This window comes from Neophocaena asiaeorientalis, unplaced genomic scaffold, assembly GCF_003031525.2.
Source record: "Neophocaena asiaeorientalis asiaeorientalis breed wild unplaced genomic scaffold, Neophocaena_asiaeorientalis_V1.1 scaffold85, whole genome shotgun sequence".
In the NCBI taxonomy this organism is placed as follows: domain Eukaryota; kingdom Metazoa; phylum Chordata; class Mammalia; order Artiodactyla; family Phocoenidae; genus Neophocaena; species Neophocaena asiaeorientalis.
The window spans coordinates 10,200,517-10,215,898 of NW_020174301.1; the positions used below are offsets into that span (position 1 = coordinate 10,200,517).

Here is a 15,382-nt window from a genome sequence, read left to right on the forward strand (position 1 = left end):
AAAAGTTAAAAATTTTTGAACATTAGACACATGAATTTTTCTCTTTGTAACTGCTTCTTTCAGGATTATTGCACCACACAGCTACACTGTTTTATGGAGATCTGAAGTCAGGATATAGCAAGTCTCTATTCTGCCTGCCAGATCATTTTATTCCACAGCTAGAAGCAGCTTCCTCAAGGAATGACCATCCTAATAAGGATCCAGCCTTATTAGTGAAATTAGTGCGTATTTTAGAGCAGATTATTTTTAGGGAAAGAGAATTAAGCATCTACTATATAAAACATGAGAAATCGGTTTTGGTTCATTATTTTTATTTGCAGTAATCAAAATATTTTTCAATGACTAATAAATATGTAGAATTTAGGCAGAGGTTTTGTTTGTTTATTTATTTATTTATTTAATTTGCGGTACGCGGGCCTCTCACTGTTGCGGCCTCTCCCGTTGCGGAGCACAGGCTCCGGACGCGCAGGCTCAGCGGCCATGGCTCACGGGCCCAGCCACTCCGCGGCATGTGGGATCTTCCCGGACCGGGGCACGAACCCGTGTCCCCTGCATCGGCAGGCAGACTCAACCACTGCGCCACCAGGGAAGCCCTGTTTGTTTATTTTAATCCAATATTTATCTTACCCTCCTCCCAAATGTAAAGTGTTAAACATTTGTTTTGAGTTGAAACTTCCCCTGAGTTTTGGCCCCAGAACTAACAGTATATAAAAATGGAAAAGAAGCAGAAAGCTTGACATTTTAAATTATGTTCTCATGGAGAGTTTATAGTTGACTGACTGCCTTTATTCAGAAAACCAGAATAGCAGGAGAGAATGAATATCTTTGCTTTGCTGCCAGCCTTACTTCTGATCTTTTGAACATCATATTTTACACGTAGGCAACATATCGATGTCAACTAATAATACTCTATCATAGAGTTTTAAATCTTACACTGGTTCTCTTGGGATTATTTGGAGCCACAAAGCAAGTTTGTGCCACATCCTCTGAAAGCACCTTAGACTTTCCATATGGTTTATATCCCATCAACAAGCTCTTAGGTAGAAAGGTCTGAGTTGTTTAATTGTGCAGTTGTATTAATATATCACTTGTAATTCTAAGCTGGTAACACTGCTTTCTGGGCAAATTTAAACTTTAATATTCTAATATTTAGAAGTTAGAAACTAAGATTATAAAATGTAAAAAAAAATTTAAGACTGAAAAAGTAAATTTAAAGGCAAATTCTTAAGCATTCTGTTAATATGGTCAGGAGAATAGAAATAAGATCTTTATACTATACAGAACTCTATTTAACATAGCTTTCTAAGTTTTTTATTAATTGAATTCATTAAAATACTTAATCCAATTTTTTCTTCTGTTTCTTGACTAACATTATGATTTACGCAGTATTTGGTGTGTGTGCAAGTCTACTAATAGCCAATTTGGCAAACCCTTGGAGCTTTCCTCCTTCTTACTATCGATGGCATGAGAGCTAAACACGTGAAGTTTTACATTGTTCTATAAATTAAGAAACAAGATTTCTTTTAATATAAGTAGAGAATAAGTAGAAAAGTAATTGAGCAATAATATTATTTAATAGCTAACATGTATTGACTGTTTACTCTGTGGCAGGCATTGTCATAAAGCCTTTACCTGTAGAAATTTATTAACACTAATAGGAACTCCTCAAGTTCTGTGAGCTTACCATACTTTATTGATGATAAATTCTAGACACAGAAAGATTAGTAAACATGCCCCAAATCACACAGCAAATTAAATGATAAAGCTTGGATTCACGCCCAGGCAGCTGGCCCCAGAGCCCAGGCTCCTCGGCTCTCCATCACATGACCTCTGTGCATGTGTTAGATCTTGAAGCTCCTTTCTCCCCACTTGGATTTATTACAGTAGTGTTTCTTTCTCATACTTGTGTTTCCCTGTGTAACTTCTCTGCAGAGCTTTCTGTGAGTTCAAATTGTGCAGATGCCTTTAATACCCAGTATCTCTTCACCTTCCTTATTCCAGAAGGTATCAGTGAAGCTCTGGATCCCCTTTTTCTTCCTTTTTTTTTAAATTGAAATATAGTTGGCATACAATATTATGTTAGTTTCAGATGTACTACATAGTGATGGATCCTCTCTTTCAACAGAAAAATTGCTGAACAATTAGCTGTGAAACAGCTTTAAGTTTCCCCCAGAATAGATTTATTTATCCTTTTGCAGTGAGGGATAACTTGGAGACAGGAGCTCTCTTGAAAGGGTGTCCTTTCCTTCTCTTTTTTTCTTCTTTTAATTTTCTTTTCTCTGAAGTAGTTCTCCCTCAAAAGACGTCCCTTTTCTATAAACCTAGTTCAGATAACAATGTCTATCTAATTGAAATCTCCTGGTTCTTCCTAGTTGAAATCGAAATGCTAGGTAGCTCTCGTAGTGTCTGAACTCTGTTAGTGTTTGATGACGTTCTTACTAAAGCAAAACCATTTTTAATTAGGTTTTATTAAAATATCTTTATTATTTTATCACAGTTATTAAATAAAAATATTTCTCTGTTATGACTGCTTATAAGTGGTGAAATTGATGTGTATTTGTTGCTGTTGTTTTCTAGGGAAGTATGGGTAGTATTACCTGCATCGCTTGGAAAGGTGATACATTAGTTCTTGGAGATGTGGATGGAAATTTAAATTTTTGGGATTTGAAAGGCAGAGTATCCAGGTATGAGTCAAAAATGCAATCGTGTTATTTGGTTTAAAAAAAAAATCTCTTGGTATGGTTCCATTGGAGGCTTGTGACTTGGTAATAAGCAGGGTCACCAAATATGGTCATGTGGAGCTTGGACCATTGGGTCTCTTGTCACTGAACTTGGGAGGAAGGGCCTTGAGCCAAACTCTGGAACATTCATAGAGGACCCTTATCTGCAGCTGGCTCATGCAGAAGTCCTGGGACACTATTCCAGCCATTGTTAAAGAGCAGACACTTTCTCTTATACGTGGCCCCTGTCCCAGAAAGCAGAGATTCTCCTGTCACATCACTAGACCTTGTCAAAAACAGAAATAGAAAGAGACATTGGACATATCTCTTGATGATGAGATATTACTCTACTTCATATTGGTGTTTTGGTTTTTGTTTGTTTGTCCTCAGAGGAATACCTACACACCGAAGTTGGGTGAGGAAGATTCGTTTTGCCCCTGGTAAAGGAAACCAAAAATTAATAGCAATGTACAATGATGGAGCTGAAGTATGGGATACTAAAGAGGTAGGCCCAGCTCCACGTGGGTACACTGCAAATGAAGCTGCTGGCCACAGGAACTATGTATATTTTTCTTCCTTCTGATTCAGAAATGAAAACTATGTAATGGGTTTGTCAAGCTTATTAAAAGTTTTCTTCCTTTAAAATTTTTCTTTCACAGTATTTCTGTTTTAAAGGTGATAGCTCAACAGATTTTTAATGTTATCACTATCTTTGGGACCTTTAAAATGCAGTCTGCATGTGGAAGGTAGACTGCCAAAGACTGTTCAGTTTTGAACGTAAACTGGACCTTTGCCACAGGCGCTGTCTTTCCTTGACTGTTTAATCCAGAATGATTAACATCTTTCTTTTCTTTGTGAAAGTGACAATCAAATTCACTCTTGAAGGTTCAGATGGTGAGCAGTTTAAGAAGTGGAAGAAATGTAACCTTTCGGATACTGGACGTGGACTGGTGTACATCAGATAAAGTGATCCTGGCTTCAGATGATGGGTGTATCAGGGTCCTGGAGATGTCCATGAAGTCCACCTGTTTTAGGATGGATGAACAGGAGTTAACTGGTATGGAGTTCTAGGGAAAGGATGCTTGGAAACCTGTCTTTATTTTGCACCAGTTGCTCTCTTCAGGGGAGAGAGATGCTTCTGTTTCATCTCAGTCTTGCTTTCTAGGAATCTGAGTTTAAGAAAATATTATATATTAACTTAAAGCTTGAGTGTTTTTATTGCTGAGATGCTAGACTCTTTGTAACTGCAGACGTCAATCATTCCCTGACTCTGGTTTACCAAGCGCCCCTTCCTTGACCCTTTTCTGAGTGCTCTGTCAAAAGATCAAAGATGTTTACATTTATAAAAATGGCTTCCTCAGACTTTAGGAGAACTCATTAGAGGACATAAATCTAGTGATAAGGTGCTGCTGGCTTTTTAATAGTGAGCCTTATATCTTTCTCAACCATGCATCATGGAGAAATCACTTTGGAAAGTGTTCTGAGTATCATGAATTTTGATGCCCATCTTATGGCTTGTTAAAGGGCCAGTCAAAACAAAATTAGATGATTGCACTACCTTACCCTTTTTTGTATGGTTTTGTATGGTTTATGCTTTGAGACTTTTTTTTCCAGAATGAAAAATATTTTAGCAAAAATAACTGTGACTGTAAAAGAAGGATGAAAAGTTTGTGAATGCACCCATCAATCTACTTGAAAATCAGACTTCCTTCATTAAGTTTTCTCCAAGCATATATTTGGTGTATACTCTAAGCTATCTGATCTGTAAAAAATTTCATTAGAGAATTGTTTAGTCATTTATTGAGTTTCATCTTAGAAACTGTCAGGTCTGGGAATTGTCTATACCTTTGTAGAGTCAATCTTTGGCACATTCAGAGGCAATAGTGTTTTGAAAACCTGCCCCTTCATGTTATATTTGTGCTTGAGGCACTACCAAGTTGTTGTTCATGTTGGCTGGGCTACCTTACATTAGGTGTGCTTTTGTTTTTGTCACTGTCCCACCCTGCCACTGTATTTGGGAACCACCATTTCTTATTCTGTAACCGTATCTGCCATCTGCTGAGGCAGAAATTGAGCATTGCATTCCCATATCTGTCCTTGAGACACCTGCCAGCTCTGCGGAAGTAACAGGACTTCCTCCTAGGGAAGGACAAGCATAGATACTATTTTAAACATAAAGTTATTAAGGAAAATGGAGGGAATTTCAAGGATGATTTTTCTTTTAGTTACTAATTCTAGGTAAAGAAGTGTGCAAATATAATCTAAATGTTTGAGAAGCTTTTCTTTGACCTTTAACTTAAAATTTGTATCTAAAAATCTCCATAGCCAGGGTACTTATTTTTAAATTAAACTGACTCCAGAATTAGAGCCCATCATTAGCACATGTTTAATACCATACCCGAACGGCTGGCATGCAGCCAGATTTTAGATTACATTTTTCTTTTAAAGTTTTCCTAATACTAAAAAAAAAAAAAAAAAAAATTATTCCTATCCAATCTCTGTTGGTGTGACCTCAGCCAGAAAGGGAAAAATTTTTAAATAATAATGGGGAAAGGACAATAAAATTGTGCATATTTCCACATATTGAACTTTAAACTCAGAACAACACTCAATAAATGTTAAAGAATAAAAACTGGTGAGAGTGTAAATGTGGAGTTAGGAAAAAGATGTCTGTGTTTGCTGCCAGATACATGCTGATTTGAGCTTGGAAAAATATCAGTCTGTTTGATATAATATGTTCCTATTCTGAGGAATTAGAAATGTATTTTGGACTTACTGATGTTGGATAGAAATAAAATCATCTGAGGTCATGTGCAGTGATATAGTATTTAATATATTTTCTTCAATTCTCCTTGATGACAAGTAAAAAAATCATAATACAGTGATTCAAATACGTTTTCTTAGAATAGCTTAGATAGTCTTCTTCTTCCACCTGGCCTTTATTTACATTTGTCTGATACCTTCCCCCACCCCCCATAAAGGGGGAGGTCAGACAAATGTAGAAAAGTGGAAATTGGAATCCCTGTTTTTGAGTTGGAGAATCCTTCTTGCCCACACTGCCTATTATCAGGGGCATAAAATGGCATAAAACAATCTTAATATTCTTTTTAGCAGCATCTAAAAGGAATTCAAGAGTATGAGACTTTAATAACATTTAGTATGATGCTGTTGCCAAGCACTTTAAATAGTATCACTATGGTGTCAGAGACTCTTCAATCTTGCTTTCTTCCCAACTCTTAGCCCCTGTGTCGTAAGTAGTGATTACATTGAATATACTCTGAGTTGCCACCAGACTTAAACACCATTCTCTGCTGACTTCTCTGTAAACTGTCTATAGCTGAAGCTTTATAGTAGTATAAAATTTTACTTATTAAAAGCAAAAACTGTTTTCTTGTCTAGAACCCGTGTGGTGCCCGTATCTCCTTGTTCCAAGGGCCGCCCTCGCCTTGAAAGCTTTCTTATTACATCAGCCTTGGAATGGACGGTATTCTTTAGACATTTCTCATATGTAAGTTTTTTTGCATTTTTGTTTTCCTTTCCTAATTGATTTAAGATTGAAGGACACCCATGAACCTGTCTCCAGGGCCTATAGGGATTGGAACCTTAAAACCGAGCTGAGGCAGTAATGGCAGACACGCTAAAAGAATCACTGATCTGCCTCTTGTCTTCACCCCTCTGGGGACTTTGGGGAAGCGTGAGCCTGTGGACAGCTGTGAGTACACGTGCTGCTCTCAGGTGGCTTTGTGGTAGTCTTACTGTCTGAACATGGGGCATGGCATACTGAGTGTGAAGAGGGCCAGTTGAGGCCAAGAGGAATTTGGGAACAAGATTAATTCTTTTAGAAGCAGCATGAAGGGGCCTACTTCAGAGGTATTTTATGTTTTATAGTCTGCCTCATTGCAAAAAAATATTCACATTATTAGTGGTTATTAGTTAAACTACCACAGGTGTTACAGGACTTATGCCATGTGGAATGCACAGATAGGCCTGGGTTAGGGGAATTAAAAAGATAATAATATGATGAGGTATCTTTTCTCCAAGAAGTATCTACTTAAAGAAATGAATGGTCATTTTGCAGAGCAGAACAAGCAGATTCCTTTAGTCATTGCTAAGTTCCTTATTAACATGAATCTAAATCTAATAGTTTTTAGAGCTCATTGATCAATTTTCTGGTTTCTTGAAGGCCAAGGAGACTTTCTGTACTCATTTCTTGGTTTTGACTAAATAACATAAAAGCAGACCTTAAAGATGATTGGTAGGTTCCTGAGTAGACTGTTGCTGTTTTGGTCTACAACCAGGTTTTTAACCAAGGACTACAAAGAAGTTATTTCTATATTAATACAACTTTTTTTCTGGTGAAGAAATAAATCGTAAGTGAAATAAAAAAATTGTAAGTGAAGAGAAAATGAACTCATTTAAAATCTTTTCTTGGTACAGTGATTATCCAGAAAATGAAGAAATAAAGAATCTCCTTCAAGAGCAGTTGAACTCATTGTCTAAGTAAGCACTCTAGCTATGTTTTATTAGAAGATAAGAATATGAAAAAGAAAAGCATAATGATTTAGGCTTTTTAAAATTAAAATAAGCTTTGTTTTAGAAAATATTTAGTGGCCCACGGAGAGACCATTCTGTTCACAGGGGTGTGTTTCCCTTTAGAATCTTTGTCTTGTGGCAGTAAGGTTCAGATTGCTGTGCAGTGGACGTCTTACAGCTCAGCCTGCCTCCAGCACAGGTCCCCTGCGAAGCCTCGTGTTAGAGGGTATACACAGGGCGATTCTTGTGTGTCCACTTCCCTCTCCTAAAGTGAGCTCTCTGTGTCAGGAGCTGTGTGTGCACCATTCTGGCTAAGAAATTAACATGCTCCCTAGAGCCAAGAGCATTTAAAAATATGTACTGGGAATAATATTGGAAAGGAAGTAGAAAAATATGGGTCCACAAGGAGTTCTTGGTAAAACATAACATGTTTTTGCAATCTAGACTCTGCCACAAGTATTTTAATACTTAATAAATTAACGATAATAGAATATTTTATTGATGTCAAATTCGAAGTAATTACTTTATTGTTTTCTCTCTTCCAAGGTTAGCCTTTATGTTTAAATGGAAAAGAATAGATTTAAAGACTATCTTCCCTTCTTCCTGATTTATAAATATTCTATATTTGGCTATTTTAGAAATAGCAATTTATAAGAACACTAGCCTTTCTTCCTTAAATATTTTAATTTTTGAATACGTTCAAGAATAAATTCTGAATGCATCGTCTCTAAAGTATGTACTGTTCCTGATGATTATCAGCAAAACCATTTTATCAACAATGACATTCTTGTTCCTATAGTTAGACAGCTGTTCATACTTTTAAAAACATGAGCTGAACTGCTTCAAGAAGCAAGAAGGTGAATCACAATTAGAGCCTTAAGCTGTGGTGGTTGATGGGTACTGCTTCTCCAAACCTAGATACACTCTAAGCCCTGTAAGCTTTTGCAGTTTCAGGGTCACAGCAAAGTGACTTCTTTTGTAAGTTCTAAGCATACCCTTTGGGTAGGATGTTTCATTTTAAGAGTTACTGATTTATCTCCTTTGTTGTTGGATTCAAAAATGTTGTCTTGCCTTTGTCTGGATTCCTGTCCACAGTGACATAAAGAAACTCTTGCTCGATCCGGAATTTACTCTCTTGCAGAGATGCCTGCTTGTTTCAAGGTAACTCTGTTTGAAATGTTTTGTGTAAGACACAGGGAATTTCAGGTTAACTCATTTCTTTTATTAAGGTTGTTCGTTAAGACCAGACTCTTTCGGATTTTAGAAAATATATCAGTTCATCCTTTATAGTTGGCTTACAATTAATTTTGAAAGTAGTACTACAAATAGGAAAAAAAAAACCCACATTTTAAACATGAGATCTAGGCCTTCTCTATTGAAAAGACTCCCTCCTACAGACAGTGTTTTAAAATATCAGCTACAAAGTGCATAAATATACCTATATATATTGGTATTGAATGTCCCAATAACTTATATTTAGAAGTAATAACCTCTACATTCTTACTGTACAGTAGAGTTGTCCCTTATAAAAAAAGACATTTCCCTCCACTCGCCAGAGAATAAATAGCATATGATTTCCACACCTTATCTAGTCAGTTACTCCAGAGGAACTTCTTCCTTAGTTGGTCCAGATTGAAAGGTATGCTAATGGCAAACCAGGTAAATAATGGCCCAGGCTTCAGAACCGTGGTGTTCCTCTTAACACAGAACAAAGGGGGATTTGGGTCTGAAGGGGCCTCATGCAGTCAGAGCCCTGTGCCGTTCGAGACCCAGTAACAGGGCTGGAGGACTTGCAGCTTCACCTCTTCCACCCAGCCCAGCACGTGGTCTTTCACATGCCAGCACCATGCTCCCAGCACTTGAAGCTACTGTGGGAAGCCCCCATCCAGGCCCCACCCTGCTGTGTGAGTTCAGTGGAAACTTTGGTTTCACCCTTGCCAGGCTTTATGGCGATGAATCGGAGCTGCACTTCTGGACTGTCGCTGCCCACTACCTGCACAGCTTGTCCCAGGAGAAGGCAGCAAGCACACCAGCTGCTAAAGAAACTGCTCCTCGAGACAGAGTGAACAACCCACTAGATATATGTTATGATGTGCTCTGTGAAAATGCTTATTTTCAGGTATTATGTTTCATATATTAAAAACCTTTAAAGCTCTGTCTTTGTAAGTATCTTAACCTTGGGAGACTTTCGCACTAAGTAAAGGTCCGTGTAATAGAAATGAGTCCCTTGGCACATTCACATAAAAAAGGATTGACTCAGTACTTGAAAAGCTCATAAATGCTTACAGAGTTTTTTAATAGACATTAAAATTTTATTAACAGTTCTAATTTTTTTTGGTCTTAAAATTTTTTTCAACTTGGTTCATTTTAATTTTCTCATTTTATTAATTTTCTATAAATAACAAACAGTTTACTTGGTTTAAATTTGCTGTTCTATATATATAAAGGTAGTTTCATAATTTTTTTAACTTCCAGTAGAGTACTAAATTACACAGAGATTTTTTTTTCCAGCTCTACTGAAGTGCCAGTTTCTGTAAGCAGGCAAACTTGCACACAGATTAGAATACATTTCAACATTTTTTCTTCTTAGATTCTTATTAAGCTGTTAGATTTCTATGAAGCTGATTAATAACCTCAGAAGTCAAAGTAATGTTTACTAAAATGACTTTAAGTATAATTTAAATAAGTCAAAAGTTTTAAAATCCAGCCTCAATTTTCTCTCTTTTATTTTTCTACTCTAGAAATTTCAGCTGGAGAGGGTTAATCTCCAGGAGGTGAAACGGTCAACTTATGATCATACCAGGAAATGTACAGACCAGCTACTTCTCTTGGGTCAAGTATGTCAGTTTTTATAACTCTTTTCATGTTTCAGGGAGTTCCTAGTTGATTAGTAATTTACAGCATTACTTATACCACACACACACACACACACACACACACACACTATATAGTGTTTCCTTAAAAGTATAAGTATAAATTATGCTTTCTTTCGAAATAAGACCAACAAACGTTCTGAGAAAGCAAAGATATATATGGTTAACCAGCTTGTAATTTTGGCTTCCATAATGTCACATGAGGCCTAACTAGTTTTGTTTGGTTTTGGTTTTGTGTCTTTGAATTGACTGGTGCAAAGCTTACATAAGCACCTGTATAAACCAGAATGTGGTTTTACATTTGTCCTAAAGAAGCAGTGTTGTACTTTTGTTCAACTTGTGTATACGTAAACAATTGTTCACGAACATTTTTGAGAAAAGTCCTCTTTAAGCTGAAAACTTCAGTGTTCCAAATTATGAATTTTAAAAGGTTATGTTGGAGGAAAATGGCCTCGTAATTAGAAGAACTGTTTCTCTTATTAGACAGACAGAGCTGTGCAGTTGTTATTGGAAACAAGCGCAGATAACCAGCATTATTACTGTGACTCACTGAAAGCCTGCTTGGTCACAACTGTCACCTCGTCAGGCCCCTCCCAGAGCACCATTAAGCTCGTGGCAACTAATATGATTGCCAATGGGAAATTGGCAGGTAAGGCATGTTTTGGGGTATATTCGTTAATACTCTGGAAAATCAGACCCACTCCTGGAAAGTAATTGGTTATTAGGGATATTTCTTTCTTTTTTATATACACTGGAGAAAAGTGGAAAGATTATTGCTAGCAGTTGATAAGATGACCATATAATTTAATCGCTAGACCAGAGTGCTTTTTAAAGAGTAAATGGGGCACTATTAATAATTGCCAAGACAATAGGCATAAATTGGATAAACCTGGGCACCCTAAATGCTGAAAACCAGTGAGTGAGGTAGGCTTTACTTGTTTGTTTTCTGGACTGTGTTTGTACTTCCAACCCTGTTTGTCTGAGTGGTAACATTGTAAAGCCCTATTTTAATATTTTATTTTAAAATTTAAGTCAGTAATGTCTCCAATAGGTAGGTATAAAATGTCCAAGACCAGGTGAAGTCAAGTGGTGGTTTTACTCTGTAGTGACTTCAGGGAGACAGCTCCAGTGTCACTTGTGGGGCTGCTGTTTTGTCTTCCAGAGGGTGTTCAGCTGCTCTGCCTGATAGACAAAGCTGCAGATGCCTGCCGCTACCTGCAGACCTACGGCGAGTGGAGCCGGGCAGCGTGGCTCGCCAGAGTAGGTGACTCTAGGAGGTGCCTTGAACATTTGGGATAGAAAGTTCAGTCTTGAACTTTGGACTCAAGATTTAGAAGCATTTTTGTGGCTGCAAAGCGGCTTTGCGAATATTTTCTTGCAACTTTCATCCTCTTATTCTTTGAGTATAAATTACATTTCTTATTGCGAATTGGAGGTTGCGTTCGTAGCAATTAAGTGAAAGCAGCTGCCTCCTCTCCCTACTGGGGTGTGAGCCCAGACTCAGCCCAGAGGTGTTGCCAGGCCTGTCGGTCCCGAAGGTGTGGGTCCCCGTCACTGCTGGTCGTGATGCTGCTGTATCAGGGGGTGTGTAATAGAGCAGAGCCGAGCTTTGTTTCATAGGTACAGATCCCATTTCGATTCAATTCTTTTCCCTTCTGTAGTGCAGGATGTCTCTGTTTTTAACGTGGGCGTCTTTCCCAGGTCCGTTTAAATCCAGAAGAGTGTGCTGATGTTTTAAAGCGCTGGGTTGACCACCTTTGCTCCCCTCAAGTGAACCAGAAGTCAAAGGCCCTCCTGGTCCTCCTCTCCCTGGGCTGCTTTTCCAGCGTGGCTGAGACGCTTCACAGGTACACCCAGTGTCCATGGCTGGTCAGGACCACCCGGGATTAACCACCTTACGCTGTCCTGAGGCTCTGCCGGGTGGAGGGTAGTCCTCAGTGTCGGGAGTGAAGGGAGAAGCATACATTTTAGGTTTATTTAAAAAAGAAACCTAAAGGGATGGAACAGTCTGTGTTTATTAATTCTTCATTTGGTCTAGGAACTGTGTTATTTTCCTACCAATATGCTAGTCACACCTAACAGGTACCTGTTTAAAAAGAATTTAAAAAGTCTTCAGAGAATTGGGGACAATTCATCTTTGAGTAGAGCAGCTGAGATGAAGGCTAGAAGGCAGTAGGAAGGGTGAAGAAAGTGTGGCGAGTTGGAGGTGTCCCCTCTGAGAACCTTGAAGGGTAATTAATACTCATCACTTGTTATAGGACATTTTATTTATTTAAAATCTAAGGGAGGTAGGTTGAGGCAAATACTACAAAAGCTTACTTGTTAAATCTGGGCAGTGGGTACGTGGATACTTGTCCTATCTCTGTAGATTTCTGTGAAATTCAACGATTTCACAGATTTTTTTTAAGTATTAATAAAAAAGAGTGGGAGGTTGGGGCGTGAGAATTCTCCCTTCCTTTCCTCTAAGCCGGGGCTGAGAACGGTGTGACTTAATGCAGCACTCGGGCTTCCGGGGAGAGTGTGTACAAGTCTTTACATAGAAACACACCCTGGGACGGTTCTCTCAGATACCATAAATTACAGCACCTAACTCGTGTTCTGTTGAGCAGCATGAGGTACTTCGACAGAGCGGCTTTGTTTGTGGAAGCTTGTCTCAAGTACCGTGCGATTGAAGTCAGCGAGGACACAGATATCCTTTGCCGGGACATGTGTGCTGAGGAGGAAGCAGATGCCGTAGCGGGTTTTAGAATCTCTCTCGGTTGTGCTGCCGGGGAAGAGCTATTCTATCGAGAAAGATCTGTATTCTGACCCTCCAGAGCCAGGAAAGAGGGAGAAACGAGAGGGACGGAATCAGAAAGAAGGTTGTTGCACCACCGGCATCAGCTGTGAGATAGACGGAGGGTCAGGAAGGGCTGTAAAGGGGAGGAAGCCCGAATTTTGTAATGTTTTGTTTGAACTTAAAAAGAAGATAGAGGAAGACTAGTTTAGGAAAGGTAAAGGAGGCTGCTACTGGAATAAATGCATATTGGAATAGAATAAAAAGAAAGACTTGCTGTTATCCATAGGGACAGTCTAACATGGAACAAGACACAGCAGCACTTCAGAGAGACGTGTCGTGCAGGCAGGTCACTGTGGTCCACGTATGACCAGGAGCATTTCAGTTCTTCTACACGTCACTTGAGTCACGTGTTTCTTTGAAAAGAATGAGCTTGAGAATCCAACTCCCAGGTCCTTGTTTTTGCAGAGGCCTTGTTATATCATTGCACTTTTTCTTGAATTGTTATATTGTGGCCTCATTTCTACATGTCACGGTTTTGATTTTCTGTATAATTTTTTACAGAAAATTAAGCTGAACTCAGTGTCATATATCTAGGCACTGGGGAAGTTGGCTCTAGTTTGAAGGAGCCATTTTGGATATCAGAACACAGTGGAACAGGGCTGTCTAAAATCCCAACACCCAGCTATCTGGAGCTCTTGCCTTGGGGCAGGCTTTGTAAATAGAACCTCTCAGTGAAGCTCATCTGCCTCTTAAACCACCAGCCTCTCCGACTTTCAAATGGCATGAGGGTATGCACGTGAGTTTCACTTCTGTCATCCTTCTTTCTCCAGTCGTTAAGTGCATTTAGATAGATCTTGGAGAACCTGGGAGGATGTTAGTTGGGTCTTGTAGAAGGACAGGCTCTGGGCTCAGCTGGTGCAAGTGCAGGGACATTACACACTGAAACATCGCCTCCCCCCGCCAGGAGTTGCCCTCCCCCAGGGAAGAGGTACGTGTGCTTCTCCCGTGCTGCCCTCCTGTGGACACTCCAGCAGAGCTGGTCATTGTTTCTGGCCTGTGGGCAGCTGGTGGAGCCCTTTTTGCCCTCCTTTTCCTTAACTGTGGTTTACAGAAACTCATCTCCGCTATATATGCGGATTATGCCCGAAGTTTGAAGAACCTCGGTTTTAAACAGGGAGCAGTGTTTTTTGCTTCAAAAGCTGGAGCAGCTGGCAAAGACTTATTGAATGAGCTGGAGTTTCCCAAGCAAGAACTGACTGAAGAGTGACAGGTCAGCATGTACCATGGCACACGGCCTCGCGAGCAGTCGGCCGGGCGTTGGTCTGGCTGTGGACGGTCACAGCCCAGGCTCATGACGATGCCGTCCCTGCCGGGGTCCTGTGGGCTGTTTCACTACATGTGCACAGAGTATGTGAACATTTATGCTGTCAGGAGCAGGTTCTAGGACCTGTATTTATCTCAGACAAAGATGGGAATGCTTCAGATTTTGAAAGTATAACATTTTATACTTTTGGAGACAGTTTTAAGAGTCCCTGGAAACACTTTTAATTTTTTTAAAACTTAAGATCCAAGCAACTGAATTGCTTTTCTCGTTGACTAGATTTAAATCTATAGTAAAAGGAGTTTGTGAGACCTATTCTGAAATCTGTGCTTTGCCTGTGTTTATATACAGTCATTCCAGGTACAAACAGAGCAGAAACATTTAAGCAGTAAAGGTGACTTACCATAGCATTCCTTGTTTTCTTACCTTGAAAACAGAACTGTTGATTTCCTGATTTAGGCAGTTGCTAAATTTTGTAATTTCAGGTTCATAGGCTCATAGAGAAATTGTAAGCTTTATGTTTTGTTCCAGTATGTGGAGTCTTGTATATTTTGGATTTTAACTCCAGTGATGTGTTACAGTAACCTCCTCTCTGAAGGCACTGTTCTTTAATATTCTTTGTTTTCTTCCAATGACTGAACTATATGAGGTGTGACTGTTATAAATTATTGCTAAAAATTTAAATGTGTATAATTTACAGAAATGATAAATAAAAAGGGACTTCATCCCAGCCAGGCCTTTGTGTTCTCTGAGCTGCTGCACACCAGGCCGGGTGCTGGGCTGGTGCCTCAGGAGTCCGTCGAGCTGCCGGCCCTCCAGCATCCGAGCCGCTTTGCTGAACCCGGAGAACCTGGGCTGCGGGGGCTCGGGCCCCAGCATAGAGCTGCCTCTGAGTTCCTGGGTGGGCAGGGCTCGGCTTGTGGCTCTCAGAGGTGAGGAAATGGCCTTCCTGTCTTCTCCTCCTGGATGTCCACAGTGGCACGTATCGTGACACCCACCAGGAGGTGTTTTTAGATAAAATCGTAGTCTCTACCCTTAGATATCAATCAGTCTGCCCCATCGGACAAGGAACTGAGATCCATGGAGAGGAAGAGCCTGTCCTGGGAATGCTTGTTCCCAGGCCAGTGCTTTGGCTAAATGTCCTAGAAGAAACCCA

The 15,382-nt window shown here is 39.5% G+C and overlaps 1 protein-coding gene across 2 annotated transcripts in view; it reads left to right on the forward strand.

Annotated features, from left to right (window-relative positions):
• Positions 1–14,957, forward strand: part of WDR11 (WD repeat domain 11) — a 54,683-nt gene extending 39,726 nt beyond the window's left edge. For both annotated transcript variants that reach the window (XM_024756000.1, XM_024755999.1), the window contains exons 17-29: positions 2,578–2,684; positions 3,111–3,225; positions 3,606–3,777; positions 6,120–6,228; positions 7,158–7,220; positions 8,349–8,414; positions 9,195–9,372; positions 9,995–10,090; positions 10,610–10,775; positions 11,289–11,386; positions 11,828–11,973; positions 12,736–12,815; positions 14,015–14,957. In XM_024756000.1, coding sequence (XP_024611768.1) covers positions 2,578–2,684; positions 3,111–3,225; positions 3,606–3,777; positions 6,120–6,228; positions 7,158–7,220; positions 8,349–8,414; positions 9,195–9,372; positions 9,995–10,090; positions 10,610–10,775; positions 11,289–11,386; positions 11,828–11,973; positions 12,736–12,815; positions 14,015–14,172 — 1,554 coding nt within the window. In that variant the 3' untranslated portion in view covers positions 14,173–14,957. The remainder of the gene's footprint in view (positions 1–2,577; positions 2,685–3,110; positions 3,226–3,605; positions 3,778–6,119; positions 6,229–7,157; positions 7,221–8,348; positions 8,415–9,194; positions 9,373–9,994; positions 10,091–10,609; positions 10,776–11,288; positions 11,387–11,827; positions 11,974–12,735; positions 12,816–14,014) is intronic.
• The last annotated feature ends 425 nt before the right edge of the window (positions 14,958–15,382 follow it).